Source organism: Arvicola amphibius, chromosome 6 (assembly GCF_903992535.2).
Source record: "Arvicola amphibius chromosome 6, mArvAmp1.2, whole genome shotgun sequence".
Lineage (NCBI taxonomy): Eukaryota > Metazoa > Chordata > Mammalia > Rodentia > Cricetidae > Arvicola > Arvicola amphibius.
Window position 1 is genome coordinate 5830864 of NC_052052.2, and position 21965 is coordinate 5852828.

Consider the following 21965-nt stretch of genomic DNA (forward strand, 5'->3'; position numbering starts at 1 on the left):
TCTGGGTTTTTATTAATCATGCTACAAAGAGGCTTCAACTCAGCCAGACCATAGAGACACAATGTGTACAGGTAGTGAATCCTGGTACCATGCTCTGGAGAGAGCACAATGTACACAGCAGAAGTGCACACTTGCTTTAAGGCAAATCTGCCTGACATGACAGCAGGGAATGATGCCCTTCTGTTTCAGACTGCATCTTCAATATATTCCCCACTCTTTAGCATGCTCTTTAGTAAAAACATTCAGAAATAAGAAAAACTGGGAAGAAGAGCTATTAAAAATTTCTGTAAATTGTTAGGTTTTCTATAATTAACATGCTGGCATGTTTGTTTTATCTTTTTTTCCTCCCTCCATCTTTTCTAGCAGTAGGGCTTGATCTTTACAAAGTTAACTGCAGATCTTCAGACTTTTTCACCCTAAAACTTTTAGAAAATAATACTAGGATATTAACTTCCTAGAAAGACACACTAATATAGACAGTATGGAAACGGGTCAGAAGAAGGATACAGGGAGAGTCACAGTGGGGTTGGCAGAGAGCCCAGAAACCTCTGGAACCTCAGCAACCCCAGAAAACCACTGTTAGTTCTGATAAAAACAATGACTGCCAAAGCAGAGCTGAGCCAAGTCAGCTCCGCCCTCCAGCCTCCTCACCTCAGGGCAGCAGCATGGTACGTGTCGACATAATCAGAGATGAAGAGCTCTCGGTTCTTGATGACTGGATCTGTGATGACAAGTTCCCTTCCAGAGTCTACAAGCAAAAGAAAAGAAGTCAGTTGACTAAATAAGAAGATATTAAAGTTCCCAAAACAAGAAAAAAATTTTTGCAAAACTTTTTCTCAAGTTTACCTCCTATTAAAGACAAATAACAAAACATAGTTATGATCAAAATGCAGCCAATGGGAAATGGGATGTGTAGCAAGAATAACAGAACACAATGTACAGCTTCAACAATTGATAGACTGTTCACAAAGTCCTTCTGTGTACTGAGCCTTAAAAAGTACAATGAAAATGAAAGAGAAGTGCACTGCCACATCCCAGCAATGTGTTAACTAATTTTTGAGATGAAACAACTTTGTTTGTTTTTCTATAACCTTGGACCCTGTCCTGGAACTAGCTCTTGTAGACTAGGCTGGCCTTGAACCCACAGAGATCCACTTGCTTCTGCCTCCTGAGTTTTGGGATTATACTTCTTAATTTTATTCATTGTTTTATTTTGTGTGCATGTACATGAGTACGTGCTTATATCTGGGCAAGCATATTTCATAGCAATGTGTGTAGTGGTCAGAGGACAACATGTAACAGTCAGTTTTTCTTTTCTACCATGTGGGTCTGGGAACTGAAGACAAATTGTCAAGATTGGCAGCAAACAGCTTCAGCTGCTGAGCAATTCTGTTGGCCCTACAATATATAATGAATATATGTAGATAACCTGTCCATTTTGTATTTTCTCTGCATGTCTGTTTCTGAGGATGGCCCCGAAGTCACTACAATAATACTGAGGCTGCCTTGAACTCATAAGTCTCCTTCCTCTCTCCCTCTCAATTCTGAGATTATAGATACACATCACCACATCTGGCCCCCATCTATTTGTTTACTATCAAATATTTTAAAATTCAATGAAGCCACGCCACACACTGGCGGGACTGGAAAGAATTATTAAGCTACTATTTTAAAAAAAAATCATAAAAGTTAACTGACTTTTATCTTTTCAAGGATGTTTTTGAAAAGTCCATGAAAAGTTCACCATGGCTGAGGTGAGCGGGGAAACACAGACAGCATGTCCTTGGCTGCTCCAACACAGCCTCCCACAGCCTCTCTAAGCTCACCCTCCTGAGACAGAATGCCAGGGCAAACCACCTCCCACAGCCTCAGGACGACTAATGGAATTAAGGAGCATGAGGCAACTCTCAAGACTAGGTTTTCAAAAAGCTACTACACACTTGCATAAATGTTGAATGCAGTACATTTATACAGAACTTACATGTTGATAAAGTTCTGATCCAATATATAAGACCAAAGGCAAGTGTGGAAATCAGCTGCCAGAAACCACTGTTTCAGAAAGCAGCGCTTAATTTACATTCCAAAGTGTAGCTCAAAAAGCTTTCTCTGAAAATGGGCTCTGTCTGCCTAGAATATGGGGAAGCACATGAGCTCCTGGAAGGACAAGGAACACATGCATACAGGGCTTTAACACTTCCAGTCACTAAGTTAAACATAGGAGCCTAAAGAACTATACAATTGCTATTTTTAAAAATATGTGCATTAGTACATACTTAGAGGGGCTTTCTTGATATTTTTTGGTATTTTCTTAAAGATTTAAAAACATGTATATGCATGTATGTGTTTTATGTGCACCAGGTGTTCATGGAGGCCCCAGGCATCGAATTCACTGGAACTGGAGTTATAAGCAGTTGTGAACTGCCTGATGTGGGTGCTGGGAACTGAATCTAGATCCTCTACAAGAGTAGTAAATGCTTTTAATCAATGAGCTATCTCTCTAGGCCTCCCTCTTTTGTTGTTTGTTTATTTTGAAGGAAAATGGAAAAATTGCAAAAGCATATGTGAAGAGGACCCAGCAATGTTCTTTTTAACAAGCTCTTTTGAGAGAAATTCTATCAGAGGCAATCTCTGTTTAACTGGTGTTTTAGAAAAGAACTTTACCCAAAGCTAAGATTGAAAAGTACGGCATCACGAGGGAATACATACCATTTTCATTATGCCGATCCTGAACCAAATGCTGATAGACAGAATCTGGAACTTCAGACTGACGGTAGTACCATTTGACGTTCATGAGTAGATGGTCCCTCTTACTCTGAAAAGGAAAATCTAACAGCATTAGGAACAGGTTTCAGGTGCTTGCAAGTGCATATCATACGTACGACCAAAAGTCCTCTACACAGTGGATGGGCAAAAGGCAGGAAACACAGCAACCACCAGCAGCACAATCCCTGGGTCCCTGTCCACCACACCACTCAGGCCATAATCCTCAAAACTGCTCATTTCAAGAAACAAGAGAGACGAATCTTGAGGCTTCTCAGCATGACTCACTCACTCACTATCACATTTTTTAATGGCAATGCAGAACACTACATGGTACATATTTCAATCTTAATCCTTGACCATCTTGGTAAATAACAATCAGAGCACACTATCGAGAAATATTAAAAGTAACAAGCTGGAAAGAACTTACCCAGAGACACCTGACAGTCTCTTCCCCTGCAAGGTTTGCCTGTCACAAACTGTCTCAAATTCTCCCTCCACTGTGGGCCACAGAACTGTATGGAAGTCACTGCTGCATGCCAAAATCACAAAGCACACCACGGGTAACAGGTGGTGATGAGAATGTGCATTCATACAATAGGACCTGCCTTATTACCTGGCTTCTGAGGACAAAACATCTTATACATAACTACTGGTAAAAAATAAAGAGCCCCATGTTGACCATCATCCTCTAAGTGCGTACAGGACAACTAATCACATATTTCTAAAAGTTACCTTGGTTCTTAGCTCAAACAAAAAGGCTACAGGGTACAGCTTCAAGTACATTGCCTGTGTGCTAGGCTATGAGACAGCTTAACCCAGCAAGCACTGAAGTTTCCTGGGATTCATAAAGTAGCTTCAACCCAAGGTAAAGGCAGTACAGTCCCCCTTGACAGCTTCTACCTTTTTCCCAGGCTCACTGACCAAAGTGCATAGACCAAAACTCAAAAATTGCCTCATTTTTGTAAAGAGAACAGTTTAATTCTGAAACATGGCAGGAATCTCTAATGAAGGAAGGCCCATCTTGGTTTAATAAACAGGCAAATATAGTTTGAACTGAAAGACAAGCACGGGCAGGGAGAGAACTGTTGCATGTCTCAACATTAACTTAAAATGTGGAATGCTATCCCACCATAAATATCATAAACATCGGGATTCTTGCTTTGCAGCAACTGTCAAACAGGCATGACTACAGGAACAGGGTATCACTGCTGGCTTACATTAGACAGACTATGTATACAAAGGACCATGTGTATGTAGGCCGTGGATTTTACTCATTCATACTTTTGCACTGAAAAGTTTAATGGCAAAAATTAGCTCATATTGTTTATTCTATAGAAGAAAAACTGAGGACAAACAGTATAAGAAGGCTCACAGAAAAAGTGCTGACTGTAAGAGTTTCAAGAAAGGAGCAGCCACCTTCTTTGAGAGACTATGAAAGGAATGTGTACCCTGGGAAAAAAAAATGGAAAGGACCTCAGTGCACTCCTTCTAAGCAAAGCCAGAGTGCAGAAAGAAATACAGACAGGAAAAAGAAAAAAGAAATACAAGACAGACCAACTGGGATACCAGCACACAGCACAGAACACTCAATGCTGAGACTGAAAAGAAGCTGAGCCCTGCCTGGCGTGGTCTGGCCCTCAGTGGGTTTACAGGACTCAAGAGCAAGACTAGGATGACGCCACCAGTAAGTAAGGAAAACAGAACCCCGAGCCTGTAGGGAGCAGCATCAACTCACCACAGTAAGACACACTACTGGAAATCCACTGTCTCCTGACTACTGGCACATGGCCAGGTAATTCTGTTGCCCTGCTATTGTTGGATGTAGCACCCTCCCCAAGTTGTGGGCAGCTAAAAATGTCTCTAAGCATTGCTAACTCTCTCTGTTGTGTGGAGAAATGAAGTCAAAGTTGGTTGAAAGCCATTGCTGTTGTCATCGTTATTTACAGAAGCCAAAGCACAATGGTCACGTGAGACCTGGTCCAAGCACTATAGAATAGAGGACACAATTAACTAGAAAGCACAGGAAAGACTGTCACAATGAACTCCCGATGCCATCACTACCCGTATCTGTGTGACTCTGGTAACTTTCTAAGATTTTGAGTTTCTCTTTTGTACTGTAAATGAGAATAATTTAAGGAACTGGTGGAAAATGTTTAGACGGCATCAGATACCAGGTAAATGTTTAAAGAAAAGCCCCACCATCTGTCAGGAACCCTGTGGGTAAATGTGGAGCCATTCTCCCTCCAGTACGGCTTGTATAAGGGTGGCTCTGGTCTCAGGCAAATGTTCACAAGGTCCCACTAATGGAGTACTTCCCAGAGCAGCCAGAATTCAGGTTACCAGCAGCCCCAGGAACTGTGCTCTACTGTCTAAGCATCTACTCATTACTGAAACATACCTAAGAAGCCTGAAAACCTGTACTGCAACAGAAAGACTCTCCGGGTTCAATGACTGGCAATTTTAAGTTGTCTGTTTTTTCTGAACCTAGCCAGAAATTCTGGAAATTGTTAGATGTGCCATTTCTACATTACTAGCTAATAACTGACACAACTAGGCCCATTGATTTCACACAACAAAACAAAAAACCTACTCTGGCTTACTTGTAAAAAGACATGCAACACTTGAAAAGCTGTTGGAGCTCCTGATGCAGTCCTGTCCAATGGCCAGGGGGCGGCAGTATTGCGTCAAAAAACCAAACAGCACTTAAACCCATACATCCATTCCACAGATACAGCACAACAAAAAAGGTGGAGTCAAATGAAACTGTGTTCTAAATAGGCCAGCAATTTAATAAAAGACTAACAATAGCGGGCTATTTCAGAGTACTAGGCTAAAACTGTAAGGTACAGACTGCAATTCCATCTGTAACCACTAGTTACCTTATTGCCCTAGGGCCCTCAAAAAGCGAACAGATGGGAAGGCCAACTGATTTCTGGGGTCTCTTCCTATGTTAATAACTATATGTCTATAGTGATATTTTAATTGGATTTTAATAGATAAAGCTTGCCTGAAGATCAGAGTACAAAGCTAAGCCACCAGAGGCCAGGCGGTGGTGGCAAACACCTTTAGTCCCAGGACTTGGAAGATAGAGGCAGATGGATCTCTGTGAATTCAAGGCTACCCTGACCTACACAGGATCAGTCCAGGTGGTGATGGCGCACACCTTTAATCCCAGCGTTTAGGAGTCACACACCTTTAATCCCAGCACTAAGGAGGTAGAGACAGGAGATATGGCTGGATGGAGAGAGGAATATAAAGGGGAAGAGAAAGGAATCCATAGTGCAGTCTAGGCAGTTTGAGGATTCCCCCTTCATTCCAAGCATTAGTAGAGGTAAAAGGTCTCTCTAGTGGCTTACTGCTGTTTCTCTGATCTTCAGTTTTAACCCCTATTATCTGTCTCTGGGTTTTCATTAAGCATGCTACATATGTCTTCCCCAGACCAGACCCAGTAGACCAAATGGAACTATGGTGCATCTGTTCACTGGTATTACCATCCCACAGGGTTACAAAGTGCAGTGTCTTTTCTGGAGGACACTGTCTGATAAGGGGAGAATCCCTCTTAGGTCAAAGGTCACACCACACTGTGGGTTTTAGAACATTAACCACAGGAAGGCCTCTAAGTCAAAGACTTGCTGAAAATCACAGAAATCTATCTATCTATCTATCTATCTATCTATCTATCTATCTATCTATCTATCTATCTAGGTTTTTTGAGGCAGGGTTTCTCTGTGTTGCTTTTGGAGCCAGTCCTGGAACTAGCTCTTTCTGCATTACCACAAGATGCAGGATCTGGTTACCATAGTAAAATAGCTTTTCACAGAACAAATATTTGCACTTTAAGGGGTGCTTAAGACTTGCAGAATTAGAAGTTACTGTTTATTTAAGTAAAGTTTGCCCATATAATAACAGAAATCTAATTGCAGCTAACAAACACTCCTAATTGACCATGAATAAATTCAAATAGTTAAGAAAGAAAATCAGTAGGAACACTGAAAAGTTACACTTCCCATTTCACAGAAATTAGGTTTTTTCCTGTTTTAGATGTCTTAATTACTTTTCTTCTCCCTATTGACTCAAACCAAACAAAGACTGCAACCACTAGTACCTGTTGGTCTACTTTCCACACCATTTTTCTAATACACACATTCCCAAAAAGTGTAGTTCAGTACAGGTCAGACAACAAAGGACCTCTGCGGCTGGAGAGGAGAGATGGAGAGCAGGAAATGAGAAGGCTTGGTCGATCCTCGGGCAACTGATCAGTGTATTCAGTCAACTATAAGCAGGCTGGGAAAATGCTTTTTAAAACAAACAAACAAACAAACAGAAGTGTATGGGGGTGAGGAGGGAGTGCTAATGCAAGAAATTGTAAGAGCCATAAACCATTTTAAAATAAGGATTTTGTCACAAAGAATCCCCTCACGTTCCAGCACTAATGTCAATGTCTTACAGTAACCTTTTCTTTGAAATCATTGTCCATATTTTTGAAAATCAAGTTTTAACTTTTAGGTTATTTTTTAATTACTGGGGTATAACTTACATACAATAAAACTAACTTGTCTGTAACACTGAATAACAATTTCTCTTACCACCCCATCATCAAGATAGGGAGCACTTTCATTACCAAAAAAAAAAAAAAAAAAGGCAACTCAGAACCAACACTGCTGTGCTCAAACAGTTGGCACACAAATTACTATAAAATAGCAGCCTAATCTCAATTCTTTCTTCCATAATCTCACATGCACATCAGTTTACACAGACAAAACCACTCCATGTCAGCTGCAATATTTTTTTCCTGCAGCCAGACACCACTACAGACAAAAACCCCAATGCAAAAATCAAACCAATTGTCATGTAAAGATGTAATACGGTATCTTGAAACTTCCAGAAGAGAGATGACTTAGGATGACAACAACAACAACTGACAGAAACAGTGCTGACTCATTAAGCCGTCCTCTCACTAACCACACCCAGAGTCTAGTGAGCACTGCTGTACCACAAAAGGTAAGTGAGAATGTGGGGGTGATGGTGTCCAGAGACCCTGGAAAGTCTGCATTCCACAAGAGCAGCAGGCCCACTCCTGAGCCCCTAATTCAGATAACCATAAATGCTTGGGTATCAAAGAAAAAAGTCAGGAGCAATGAAACCTGTCATTTGGCAACCATGTAAGACCAGTTAAGCAACACTTGTTTACAATGCTGTGTAATTGCTTTGGGCATTACATTCATTAACATTGATAGCCTTTTCAAAAGATCCTGACGATGGAAAAAGTAGACTGAGACTTTGGAGACTTCAAAAGTGGACAGAGAAATAGCCTTAAGATGTCCTTAGAAATGGGTAGATGAGTGTAATGTAGGGCTGGGGGAGTAGCTCTGCGGTATGGCACTTGCCTAGCATGTGTTGGGTTTAATTCCCAGCACTAATAGAGAAAAGATGATATGTAATTGTAAAAATAATTGATAGGGCTGAAGAAATGGCTCGAGATAAGAGCACTGCCTGCTCTTCCAGAGGACCCAGTTCAATTCCCAGCACCCACATGGTGGCTCACAATTGTCTTTAACTCCAGTTCCAGAGGATCTAATATCCTCACACACAGTATATACAGACAAAACATCAGTGCACATTAAGTAAGAATCTTAATTTAAAAAAGAATAAGTGATAAAGATATTGCACCTATCTAATAAATGCTATTGAGATTGAGAAGTCATATAAGAAAAAGTGAAATTCTATTTATAATTCATATTCTATTCCAAAGTTATTCTAAAAAATAAGTCAAAGACTGAAATATAAAATGTAAGGGGGCTGGAGAGGCAGACAGTTCAGCAGTTAAAATGCACCTGCTACTCTCCCAGAGCCCTGAGTTTGTGTCACAGAAGCCCCATCAGGTGGCTTACAGATCACCTTTAATCCAGCTCTGGGAATCTGATGCCCTCTTCTGGCTTCCAGGGGTACCTGCACAGCCTTGGTAGTCTCTCTGTCTGTCTCTCTCTCTCTCTCTCTCTCTCTCTCTCTCTCTCTCTCTCTCTCTCTCTCTCTCTCTCTCTCTCTCCTCTTCCGCCCCAGTAAAATAAATCCTTTTTAAAAGTAAAACCATGAGAAACAGAAGTCAACTGAGATAATACTGTCCGGGCTAGCAGGCATCCAAGTTGATGAAACTGCTAGATCACGTTATAGAGAAGCAGACTCCTTCCTTCTAAGAAACACACACTGGCACAGCTGCCTGGTTCAGGAAACCTGATAATATTTATCAAAATAACAAGTATATTCACCTGTTTCCCCAGCGGTATCACTTACCGCAATTTATTCTAAAAATACTTCTTAATATTTATTTTTAGGTGTGTGTTTGCCTGAATGTGTGTATGTATGTCATGTGTATGCTATGCTCGGGGGCCTGAAGAGGACACCAGATCCCCTGGAACTGGAGTTATAGATGACTGAGTCACCTGACATGAGAGCCGGGAACTAAATCCAGGTCCTCTGCAAGAGCAAGAGCTTTCAATGGCTGACCAAGTGCTCCTCGCCTTCTAAAAATGTTTTGCATATACACAAAGATAACTGTAAAAATCTAATATCCACAGCAATTCGGAGTTTACTATCCCTGATAAATAAGACTCTCTCAAAACACAGAAGAGGAGAAAGGTGGAACAGGGAGGAGGAGAATCCATTATTAACAGGTAGTAATTAAAACATAACACATCTAAATAATAAAACATGTAGACATGTACTCTTAAAAATGGGGAATAAGACAGGGGTGGTGGGGCATGCCATTAATCCCAGCAGTTGGGAGGCAGAGGCAGGATCTCTGTGAGTTTGAGGTCAGTTTGAGCTAGTTCCAGGACAAGCTCCAAAGCTACAGAGAAACCCTGTCTCGAAAAAACAACAACAATACAAAACTCAAGAATTAAGTAAACATGAATTGCCCAGGCCTGTTTACGCTGTACTTTCCAGGCAGGCTGCGCGCACACTTGGGGACTGGGAGTCATTGATAAGGTGTAGTTGAAACCTTCCTGAAAGCAAGCAAGGAGCACTACTTTCATCCTAGCATTCTCCTGTCTGTTATCTGCACAAACTCCTCTTGATTACAGATATGTCTTTCCAGGAGAGCTACGTGGCAGCAAACTGCTGACTATATTGACGGCTGTCCTCTTTATACACAGCCTGATTAGCATTTCTATGCCTGCACTGCACATGCTGACATTATAAATCACATGCTCATTGTCATGCACAATAACCAAACACTTACCTAACAGCTAAGGGTATTACAAATGGATTGAACTAATCTTTGAATATATGCTCCAATAATTAAATTCTGCTATGGTTTTCTACCTTTAAACCTGAAAGCAGGCAACACTGAAACTGAATGCTATCCACAGGGCCTTCACATTTGCCATGAAATGTCACTTATATTACAGAGTTCACATCCAATTACTGAACACAACCAGCCAGAGCATCTATCACTTACATTAAAACAAGCAGAAGCCAGCGGTAGGGCTGTTGGAAGCCATCAAATGGTTTAAATGGATTTCTCACCTTTCAAATATCAAGGGGTCCTCTTTCCCAGAACATCTCACCAAGGGGTTTGGCCTTTTAACAAAGAGAGCTGCCCATGTTGAAAGAACATTCAGCAGCAAGGACACACAGCAAAGCACAGTTCAAAGCTAGAGACATCTGCCCCTTGTGTTAAAATACAGAACAGCAAAGGATCTTTTATATGAAAAATAATAAATACATGTAAATGAGAGTTTTTTCAAGGCCATTAACAAGGAAGCCAAGCCTCACACCCAGAAGAGTCCTTGCTTTTGGTTAAGTGTCTACAATTCCGGGGTTGGCCAGGATCTATTCATTTTCTAATTTTGAGAACAAAGAATCCTATCTTTAGGCCCTTGCTAGAGCCCCAGATCAAAGCACTATCAAGCACAGAGCTAAGCCACTACAAGTCAGTGTTGCTGTTCATGCACTTACCAGGATTACAAGGGAGAAACCCCCAGAGCTGCACAAACATATAGCCAAGTTGTCCACATACTAGTGTTAAACAAGGAACTTAAAACACCAAACAAGATAATTTCCCTAATCTTCTGTCCTTTTTTCAAAAGAAAGCACTGAAAGCCAACTCCCAGTAATTAATACATAATACAAACACTACCACCTGATGAACATTCATATTCTTCAATGAGGGAGAAACAACCAGGAAAGAAGCTCAGGAAATCTCTATCCAGTTCCACTATCCACATATGTCAAGGGGAAACTGTCAAGAGTTCGACCTGGCAGTAGAAACTGTTGGAACATACGATCAAACAATGCCCAAGAAAATTGAATCCCATGCCACAGCCGAGATCAGCCATCTGGCAGTTATATTTCAAATTAAGCTCTACAAAAGAGGTTCCCAGTTTCTCCCTGCATGTCCTGCGGAGTACTTCATAATGTCTACACAGTTGGAGGGTTCTAACTCGGGGGTCCAAATGCACTCCACAGGGTCTCCCATGATGCAGCAATTGTTACAGTCTGAACCCTACTAGGCACTTCAAAAGATCCTAAGACTCAGAAGGTGATTCCTAGCTATTCCTGGAGCCAAAAACAAAGTTTTGCTTTGGTGAGTTAATATTATTTTGTATGGTGTTACCTATATCATTAATGATACTTGATATATTTACACAAAACAAACAATACGACTGATCTAATGAATACATCTTAAGAGATTTTTTCCTACTTGAAGTATACAATTACATTCACAAATGTTAGCATGTATGTATATACATCAAAATCACTATGAAATTTACAATGGCATACGCACATATTTGAAAATTGAAAATTTCAAGTTCTCATCATTTGATGGACTATTACATCAGATGAATATATTTAAGAGGAACAATAACAAAATAACAAAAGTCGCTCCCTTGGCTCAATGTAAAATTTCCCTGAAAAGTTAACTCTTTTAAGCTTCTCTACTTTGGATACTCTGTAACAATCAGGACACTCAAAGTTCTAATATAAAACTGCTGCCAAGGGGCCAGTTCTGGCAACCACCGTCTCATCACCTGTCAGTCTATCTACTGCCTATCTACTTGAGACAACAGGACTACGAAGGCCTCTTGTAAAAACTCAACCCTGGGGCTGGAGAGATAGCTCAGCGGTTAAGAGCACTGCCTGCACTTCCAAAGGTCCTGAGTTCAATTCCCGGCAACCACACGGTGGCTTACAACCATCTGTAATGAGGTCTGGTGCCCTCTTCTGGCCTGTAGGCATACATGCAGACAGAATATTGTGTACATAATGAATAAAAAATAAAGAAAAGAGACTCAACAAAAACTCAACCCTGATACAGAAAGTAGTGTGTATGCTCTGACCTGGCATGGCCTGGGCTATTAAAGGACAGCCATGGTGAATAGATAAAGTATTCCTTTGTCTGAGTTGGCCTTGTGTTTTGTACCTAGCTCCTCCCTCGTGGCTTTATGATGGAATGCTGGCAGTCATGACAGATAGCACGTGAAGATTTATAAATCAGTATTTGTGGCCCTGGGGTTAAATAAAAAGGTATTTCAATAAAAACTAACACACCATGTATACTGGATAACTGAAAGGATAGCTTCAGGGACAGGAGAGTTTGCAGACATTCCTCACTTATAAATAGATCAATGGTAAGTCAAAATAAACTCGTGCTGACAACACAACAAAACGAACACAAATGCTAACTAACATGAACTCTGCAAGGACAGACCAAATTCCCATCAACCACCACGCGTGGGGAATATGACCCACGTAGGTAAGGAGATGGGGCAATGTGCTGAGAGGAGGGAGGGTTTGGCCAGACAGACAAGGTAGATGGAGTAAGGCTGAAGAAGTAGACACAGTCTGGCCAGTTAGGAACTCTAACACATCCCTGCCAATGCAAGGCTCCACTGCAGGAAGAAGCTATAAACAACGGAAAGTTCAGTAAAACGGGGGAAAGGTTCAAGGAAAAAGAAATGCACAGTAAAAGGGTAAAAAAAAAAAAAAAAAAAAAAACAGGAAATCAGTTCAGCCATCACTTTTATTGCTGCTGTTTTGTGTTTTGGTGGTGGTGGTTTTAGTCCTGGCTGTCCTGGAACTCAGAGATCTTTTTGCCTCTGCCACTGGGATTAAAGGAAGTATGCCACCACCAGCTGGCTTTGTTTGCTTTTTAATGTTTATATTTTTAAAGATGTATTTATTTATTATGTATACCGTGTTCTGCTTGCACATAAGAAAAGGGCACCAGATCTCATTACAGATGACTGAGCCCCCATGTGGTCGTTGGGAATTGAACTCAGGACCTCTGGAAGATCAGCCTGTGCTCTTAACCTCTGAGCCATCTCTCCAGCCATGTTTGTTTGTTTTTTAACAACTAAGGAAAATTCTGAAATTAAAAGGAAATAATATTAATCAACCACAAAGATCTAAAAATTTAGGAAAATTAAGTTTACAAAAAAAAGTAACAAGAGAAACATAGTGTTGTGGAGCAGAACTGTAAAGCTCAGTACTGGGGAGGCTGAGGCCTGTAAAGAACAAGTTAATCTGGCGTATACAAACACTGAGATCTTTTCCAAAATAAAATCAAGTCAGTAATTAATAATTTTTAAGAGCAAAAATATTGAGGTTAATTTCATATAATAACTATAAGCAAAAAAGGGGGAGCAGAACAGTATTTGTGACAATGAAGAAGCATGTCAAGTATTCAAACATGACAAAAGATATAAATGTAATGCAGAATTTCAAAACAAATGCAGTGTCAAATAGATGGCCTCACACAATAAAGAGCCTACACTAGAAATGAAGCAAAAACTCACAAATGAAAACCCAGAAACAAAAAAATGAATAAACAGAAAATTAAAACATTGAAGAAGGAAGGAAATTTCTCTGACTTCTGTTAAGTGGTTCTCTTATCCTGTGTGCATGCTCTGTCACGGGGCACATGCACAACACACAAAAATAAGAGTAATAACTTTCATTTTTTAAAAGAAGGAACACAAAACAAAACAGCCAGATATGGCAGTGTGGTCCTATAATCCTGTTGTTTAAGATTACAAGAGGATTTCAGTTGAACATCACCTGCACATGGGGAGGGGGTCAAAGAGAAAATGAGAAGGATGAGGAGAGAGGGATGGGCAAGGGCTTGTTTGTACAAGACTACAATCCCTGTGCTTGGGATTATTCCCGTATAGTCAGGAAGATCAGGAGCTCAGGATCAGCCTCCAATGTTCTCTAATATCACTGGACTTGAGAAAAATTCATGCACGTAGGTGAAGGCAGCAGAATTTTAAGAGAAAGAAATAATCACTGGGCTTTGACAACAATGTTCTGAATCAGATGAAAACATGGCTTTGCCTGGTAAGTAAGGTGTGCAGCACCATGCCTGGCTAACCTTCTTCTTTTACAGCGTTGAGTGCTGTGAACTGCAACCCGAGCAGCTATCGCTCACACTACTCGTGGGCAGATGAGAGCATGAGAAAAACTGTCTCAGGTTCTAACTCTGACCTCTGCATCCTGGAACCAGGAATCTCTATGCGAGAGAACAGGGGACTCGGCTGTCTGTGATCTTAGACTGGAGGGGGGAAGCTTTACCATTACCATGATAAAAAAGTGCGCTTGACACGTGCCCCTGAAGTCAGATGCAGCTTCGCACTGTTCATGTACAAATCATTGCCTAGAAGCAATTAAAACCAAACTAGATTATGCTTTTGAAATATCATTTCCCAGTAAAAGAAACTAGAAATTTTTGTGGAAAAGGGGTTCTGCAGTAGGCATGTGTGAGAATGGAATACCTACACATACAGTCAAGAAAAAACTATCAAGCTCCAACTATCAAAAAGACTCAGGAGCAATTCCAAGTGGCACCCCACTACATTAATGATGGGGCAATCTGGCTTCCCTAAGGATTAAGGGTTACAAGAAAACTAGCTAAACAAAGAGGAGGACAGTTTTCACATGGTCTTGCCTGTGCACCTGGGTTAAGAAATGGTGGCTGGCAGGAGCCCTGTGTGGAGCACTGCCACAGAAACTCCCTCCCGCTGATGAGTGAAAATGAAACTGACCTACATTTTTGCAACTCCTAAGGAAAAGGTGGTCAGAAAAATAAATAAAATCAGCTCTGTGTGCCGGGCAGTGGTGACGCACGCCTTTAGTCCCAGCACTCGGGAGGCAGAGGCAGACGGATCTCTGTGAGTTCGAGGCCAGCCTGGTCTACAAGAGCTAGTTCCAGGACAGGCTCCAAAGCCACAGAGAAACTGTCTCGGAAAAAGAAAAAAAAAAAAAAAAAAAAAAAAAAAAACCAAAAAAAAAAAAAAAAATCAGCTCTGTGGCTCCTGACAAAAATATAGTTCACTAATGCCGTGGTTTGAATAAAAATGTTCCCCAAAGGCTCACAGATTCGAATGCTTTCTCACCAGAGAGTGGTACTCTTAGAAGGTGTGGCCTTGTTGGAGAAAGGGTGTTACTAGGGGAGGGCTTTGGGGTTTCAAAAGCCCAAGCCAGGTCTAGTGACTCTCTATTCCTCACACTGCCTGTGGATCAGGATGTAGAACTCTCAGCTCTTCTCCAGCACTGTCTGCCTGAGGGCTGCCTTGCTTTCTGCCATGAGGATAATGGTGGACAAAACCACTGAAACTAAGCCAGCCCCAAATAAATGCTTTCTTTTCTAAGAGTTGCCATGGCTATGATGTCTCTTCACAGCAATAGGGCAGTGACTAAGAAAACTAACTATACATCTGCTCAGACAGATCAGACTGAAGACTACCCAATAGCTGGATCAGCTACAGGAAATGCAGAGGGTATGGGCACTGTGCGAACAGTGCCATTCAGGTGGCACAGTGCCTTGGGATCAACAACTAAAACAAAAGGAAGAAGGGGAGGACTTAACAGATTATTAATGTAACACACTTATAAGACATATTACAGACCAGGAAAACCTAGGGTCTAGAAAGCCACACTCAATAATGAGACACAGATTACTGGTCTAAGTCAAGCTGTAGTTAGTTCTGTGGGGAAAGGAAGGGCTGCCGCTACCAGGGAACAGTAAAGTCCTCCTGGGCCTAGGAGATGGATGCACACTATAGTGATTCACACACTACAGACGCTTTATGTGGGTGTTTGTATTGTATGAACACAAAGGGCTTAGAAAAAAAACCCAAAAAGAAGCAAGGGCTAGAGTTCTTCTAACCAGAGAATGCAGGAAAGGGGGGCATACACCTGTAAGAACAGTTCCACCAGGGTAAAGGTGAGCTTCATGCCTCAGACACCACAAAGGCACTGTGTGCAGTAGATAAAAGATGCCAGTGCTACAAACATAAATATTCCCTGTGTGGTTAAGCACCAGGTCCTACCCTTGTTTGGTTTTTGTTTGTTTGAGACAGGAACTCACAAAGTAGCCGAGGCTGGTACTGCAATCATGGCCCTCCCACTCCATCTCTTAAGGGCTAGAATTTCAAGCATATGCCACTATACCTAGCACCGCTGCATTCTCATGAACTTGTCTTTAAATTCACCCTTAATGAGTTCCACCCTAATGCATTTCATGAAAGATTACAAGAGGTTCATATCTGTTTCAAACCTTTTTAAAGTCATCTTTCCACATCTTACCTGCATCAAAACAATTCAAGTTAGCTCATGAGGACAAACTAAGTCTTTCAAGTAAGCCAATATACAGAACCTGTTGAAAATGTTAATTTCTACAAACAAAACCATACAGTCTCTTATCTAATTCTACTGTTTTTGGTGCTTTCTGCATGTTTTTCGTGTGGGCTAAAATTTTTCTAATATCAGAAATGGCTGTAACTCCTGGGGTCATTACTATTTGGATGGAGTGAGTGCTGCGTTTAGGGATCTAGTTCCATGCTGAATGGTCCAATCATGGCACACAGTGCTGGTTCCTACTCAGCTATCGTTTTCCCCAGTAACAGAGCTTCTATAGTACTGGGGAAGAGCCAAATCAATACTCAAGCACCCCAGTGTCAGCCAAGCTACTGAAAAGTTCTGGCCTTTATCCCCCTGCCTTTAGCCAGTTGTCTGTGGAGAGCCAGTGTCTATGAGTCCACTGCAGAGCAATGTTTTTGCAAAGTATAATTAAAGCCCTGCAGGAGCACCAACTGGCTGTAACAGTTTCTAATCAGTTACTCTCCATTTCTGCACTTATCTCATGGTGGATTGCTGACAGTTCAATCTGTAAGCCACATTTGAGACACAGCAGCATAAAGAATTGGATCTCATGGTAGCTATCGCTACAGTAGCCATTTGTGACCATGATGAGACCTTCCAAAAGAAATCAACACTCTGAAGATATCAGAGCAGAGAGCAGGAGCCTGAACCCACGGACCATCTGTGCCATCCTGCTACCATGCCGGCACACCTTGTTTATGTAAGAACAGACACAACCCGAAAATCCACATGCCTACATTATTTATCACTGTAAAGTTTCCAAAACACAGCATCACAGAGCTTTATTTTCACGTGAGAATAACCCTGAGAAGAAAGCAGAATGAGTGTTATCTCGATTTGACAGCTATGAAAACCAATGCCCTAACAGATTAAATAGCTTGTCTCAGTAGCAAAGCTAGCCAGTGTAGAATTAGAAAAAAAGAAGCCAGCTGGGTATCCTTTTTCCAAGAACAATCTACTTCACAGTGAACTAAAATTACCTCATCACAATTATAAATAAAACACAATGTAAATTAGAGATGTGGACTCACAAACGGCACAAAGTCTATACACCACTGGGTAGAAAGATCAACAAAATAAAACACCTGTCAACCACGGAAGCCAAAATTAAGATAGAATGCTTACACTGAGAATTTGCCACATTTTATAAGGCCAACAAGCACTTTTCTTTTCTTTCTTTTTTTTAAAAAAAGAGACAGAAAGTGCAGGTGGTTTTTAATTCTTATTTGTTTTCTAGATGGGGGCCTCATTATAATGCCCAGGATGGCCTCAGATTTCCAGACTCTGATCCTTTTGCCAAGTCTCCCAAGGAGCTGGGAGTGGATTTGCAAGCCATCACACTGGGTTCAAGACTTGTAACAACATAGCCAGTAGTGTATTAACTGAATTAATAATGAATAACACTTAGAACACAAACTGAAATACTACCCTGGTTCCAGATAAATCTATCAATAAATAGTATCCTTTTGTTTTGTTTCTCCAAACAGGGTTTCTCAGTGTAACAGCTCTGACTGTTATGGAACGCCTGCTGAAGACCAGGCTGGCCTTGAACTCACAGAGATCCATCTACCTCTGCCTTACAAGTGCTGGGTGGTTGTGCCACCAATGCCCAGCCATAAGTACTATTTCTTAAAATTTGGAAAACTGTGTCATGGTTAATTAAAATCTACTGTGTTTCAATATAAACAAAACTTCCAAAAATAATAAAAGACTCCTAATAACAAATGTCAATAAGATTTCTGAGCATTCTTCAGTAGTAAATACTTAATGGCACAGAGCCATCCTCACTTCCCAGGAATCAAAGACCTATTATCAAACAGCTGTCTGGTTTAAAAAAAATCATCTACAATGTTTACTTTAAGCAAACCTCCTTTGCCTAAACGGGCACCAAACATTCCATGACAAAAAAGTGCTAAGGCAGTTCTCACCAGATCAAACAAAAAAAAAAAAGAAAAGCCTACCTTTCATTAGAAGCAGATAAAGACACTTCAGCTACAGTGAACATTTTGTTAGGACATTAAAAAAATAAACAAGGAAAAGGGAAAAGAGCATAGGTATAGGTATAGTACAGGCATAAGAACTCACCAGCTCAGCCAGGAAGTGGTGGCGCACCCCTTTAATGCCAGCACTCAGAGGCAGAGGCAGGCGGATCTCTGTGAGTTCAAGGTCTGGTCTACAAGAGCTAGTTCCAAGACAGGCTCCAAAGCTACAAAAAAAACCCAAAACTGTCCTGAAAAACCATAAATAAATACATAAGTAAATACAAGCCAAAAAACACCTCACTAACTCAAAACAAAACAGGAAAGATAATTCTCCACTAACTGCACAAGCACAACTCCATCCTTAGAGCAGCATGAGCAATAGGAGAGGAAGAAGCAAACCACCATCAAGCTCACATTAGCCCAGGGGTCGGCAGACGAGGGTTCCAGCTCTGGACCTTTGTCAATTTCCCCAGTATTTTCTGGACAAAGACACATGGTTGGGCTTGAGTGTACAGAACATGTATGGCCAAGCGAACAGCAACCACTGGGAAAGCAAACTAAAAATATCTACTAACTGGATCTTTAGAGAGAAAACCAGCCAGGCTTGTGTATAAGAAGCTTCTGTCAGGACTGAAAAGATGTCTCAGTGGTTTAGAGTACTGGCTGCTCTTATAGAGGACTTGGGTTTGGCCCACAGTACTTACATGTTGGCTTACAACCATATCTAACTCCAACAGGATCCAACACCCAGAACACACATGGAACACAGACATAACACACAGGCAAAACAACCATATACTTAGAATTTTTAAATAACCTGTCAGGCCAGGCAAAGTACATGAGTCTAATCCCAGCATTGGAAAAGGGACTTAAAATTGCAAGTTCAAAGTGAGCCTGAATTTTATTGTGAATTTTTGCATGTAAACAAGCAAAGAACACATACAAATAAAATCAATCTTTTAAAAATTGTAAAGGAGGGCTGGAGAGATGGCTCAGCGGTTAAGAGCATGGCCTGCTCTTCCAAAGGTCCTGAGTTCAATTCCCAGCAACCACATGGTGGCTCACAAGCATCTGTAATGAGGTCTAGTGCCCTCTTCTGGCCTGCAGGCATACATGTAGACAGAATATTATATAATAAATAAATAAATATTTTAAAAATTGTAAAGGAAAAGTATCCATCAACAGCTGCTGCGGGTAGCCACTATGGAACAACTGCACAGAGCACAGCCAATCTTTCCAGGCACCAGGAGCAGCGTCCATCGCACGAGGACCTCACATGCAAGAATACAGCTTCAGGTCAGGAGGCTGATGACTGGCCTAGAAAAGAGTTGACTCACTACATAACAACTCAGATGCAAGTCAGAATATGACAAAGACCTAAAGAACTATACTGGCATTCTATCTCCCTCTGAGAGAACGCAGAAGGCTGATGACGTAGTAAGGTAGGCTATGGAGCACTTGCCTAGCTCATATACAAAATCCTGGGACTAATCCCCAGCACTGGAAGAAAGCCAGTTTGAATAAGAAAATGAATTACATTCAGAGTTGATGAAACAGGTGACATATATAGAAATGGTGCTAATATTCAAGGTTGGTAGCACTCAAGTGTACCCTGCCAGGACCACAGAGAAAACGTCAGCTTCAGCAATCCCAAGGCCACATGCATTACTGAACATAGCAGAAGCCCGAGGCATGTGTCAGTAAAAAGGGCTTTCACCTCCCACTATGTCTATCAGTAGTTAAAATAACAAGTGCCTAAACCATTTAACTCATAATGAATTACATCTTTTTTAAAAAAGATTTATTTATTTATTATGTATACAACATTCCTTCCATGTATGCTTCTTGCACGTCAGAAGAGGGCACCAGATCTCATTATAGATGGCTGTGAGCCACGATGTGGTTGCTGGGAATTGAACTCAGCACTCAGTGCTCTTAACCTCTGAGCCATTTATTTCTCCAGCCCTGAAGTACACTTTTGATCTGACAATTGTCTATTTTTGACAAACTTGCTTAACCAGGTCCCTGATATTATAACCCAAACTAGAGACCAAGGGGATGGAAAATATTTCAGGTCATCTTTTAGAAAACCCACTCGGGGCTGGAGAGATGGCTCAGAGGTTAAGAGGTGAAAGCCCAGCAACCACATGGTGGCTCACAACCATCTGTAATGGGGCCTGGTGCCCACTTCGGGCCTGCATGCGTACACACAGACAGAATATTGTATACACAATAAAAAATTAAAAAAACTCACTCAAAAAATTTAAAATTTTTTAAATAAAGTAAAAGTTGGGGCTTAAGTCCTTCCCTCCCTGAAAAAGGGGAAAAAAAAAAAAAAACTCACTCAACTTCTTGCTCTGACACTGAGGGGTAATCCTATTCCATAATAGCTGAGCAAGGTAAGAGTCACTTCATCCTAGTAGTGAACAGGACACTTAGGGCCTAGCTCTCAGACATCTGTAAATTTGAGTGGGTGATGTGTTTCCTCAGTTAAAAGAATACACTCACAAGAACTCCAACTACAACTAGAACAGTCTAACAAAGCAAGCTGAAGTCATGGAACATGTGCTTTAAACTGTTAGGATAAACTGTACAGGAGCCATCCTACCACACTCTTCCACCTACCACCTAGATGTGTCTACTCCATTTACTTCATCAACCAATGCATTCAGATTCTAAAGTCAGGTTGGCAGTGAGAAGAGCTCACAACACACTGCAAAAACACTGCAAAAGAAGGTAACACAACAAAAGATGCCATGTGGAAGGCAACACACAAGAGAAAACGGGCACTCCTGTACCCACCCACCACCATGGGCAATGGGTATCTCCAAGGGTCCAGAGTGGGCAGCATAGGAAGTTCTAGCTGGCAATGTTATAAGCTGCACCGCTCATTCCATCCCATTGATCACACAAAGCTGACCTAGGTCAACTTCTCCAGGAAAACCTCATTCCCCCACATATCAGAGCCTCCCTGCAGCAGCTGCACATTCAGCAGGCAAAATGCCATGCACATAAACCACTGCCACCGCTTTGTGGCACACATATTTCAAGGATTTCAAGTCTCTTCTTTTCCTCACGTGTCTGCCTTCCCACTGAACCAGCTCCTTTCTACAGCAGAGAAAAGGCTTTAAAATCTGAGCAGTTGTCTAAAGTAGTCAACCATGTTTCTGTACTGGATTTGGGCTTGGTCTTGTGGTTCTGCTGGAGAGGTCTCTTACTCAGCCTTGTCCTTGGAGGGTTAGAACAAAAAGGCCTTCAGAAACTGCTACCTCCACAAAAAAAACAAAAGCAACAAAACAGCAAACAAAAAAACATGTTTTCCACACTGCCAGTTCTATCTCCATTTACAGAGAAGGATTCTAGCTTCCCCCGAGTAGATGCAGTTGCTCTGATGCCTGACAAGCCTGGCTATGACCCACAGTGGCGGTCAAGGATATTCACGTGCTCTTCTCCTCTACCCTAGCTTCTTACTTCTAACAGCACACAAACAACACAGGATAGTCCTCATCCCTACCCTGAGGTGGGGTCTCACCCAGTGAGGTAAGCACCGGAGCTGGG

The 21965-nt window shown here is 41.4% G+C and overlaps 1 protein-coding gene across 10 annotated transcripts in view; it reads right to left on the reverse strand.

The window, feature by feature from the left end:
• Rere (arginine-glutamic acid dipeptide repeats) overlaps positions 1-21965 on the reverse strand; it is a 343378-nt gene that overhangs the window by 159510 nt on the left and 161903 nt on the right. For all 10 annotated transcript variants that reach the window (XM_038333039.1, XM_038333048.1, XM_038333047.1 and 7 more), the window contains 2 exons: positions 2707-2812; positions 652-748 (listed from right to left, as the gene is read on the reverse strand). In XM_038333039.1, coding sequence (XP_038188967.1) covers positions 652-748; positions 2707-2812 — 203 coding nt within the window. The remainder of the gene's footprint in view (positions 1-651; positions 749-2706; positions 2813-21965) is intronic.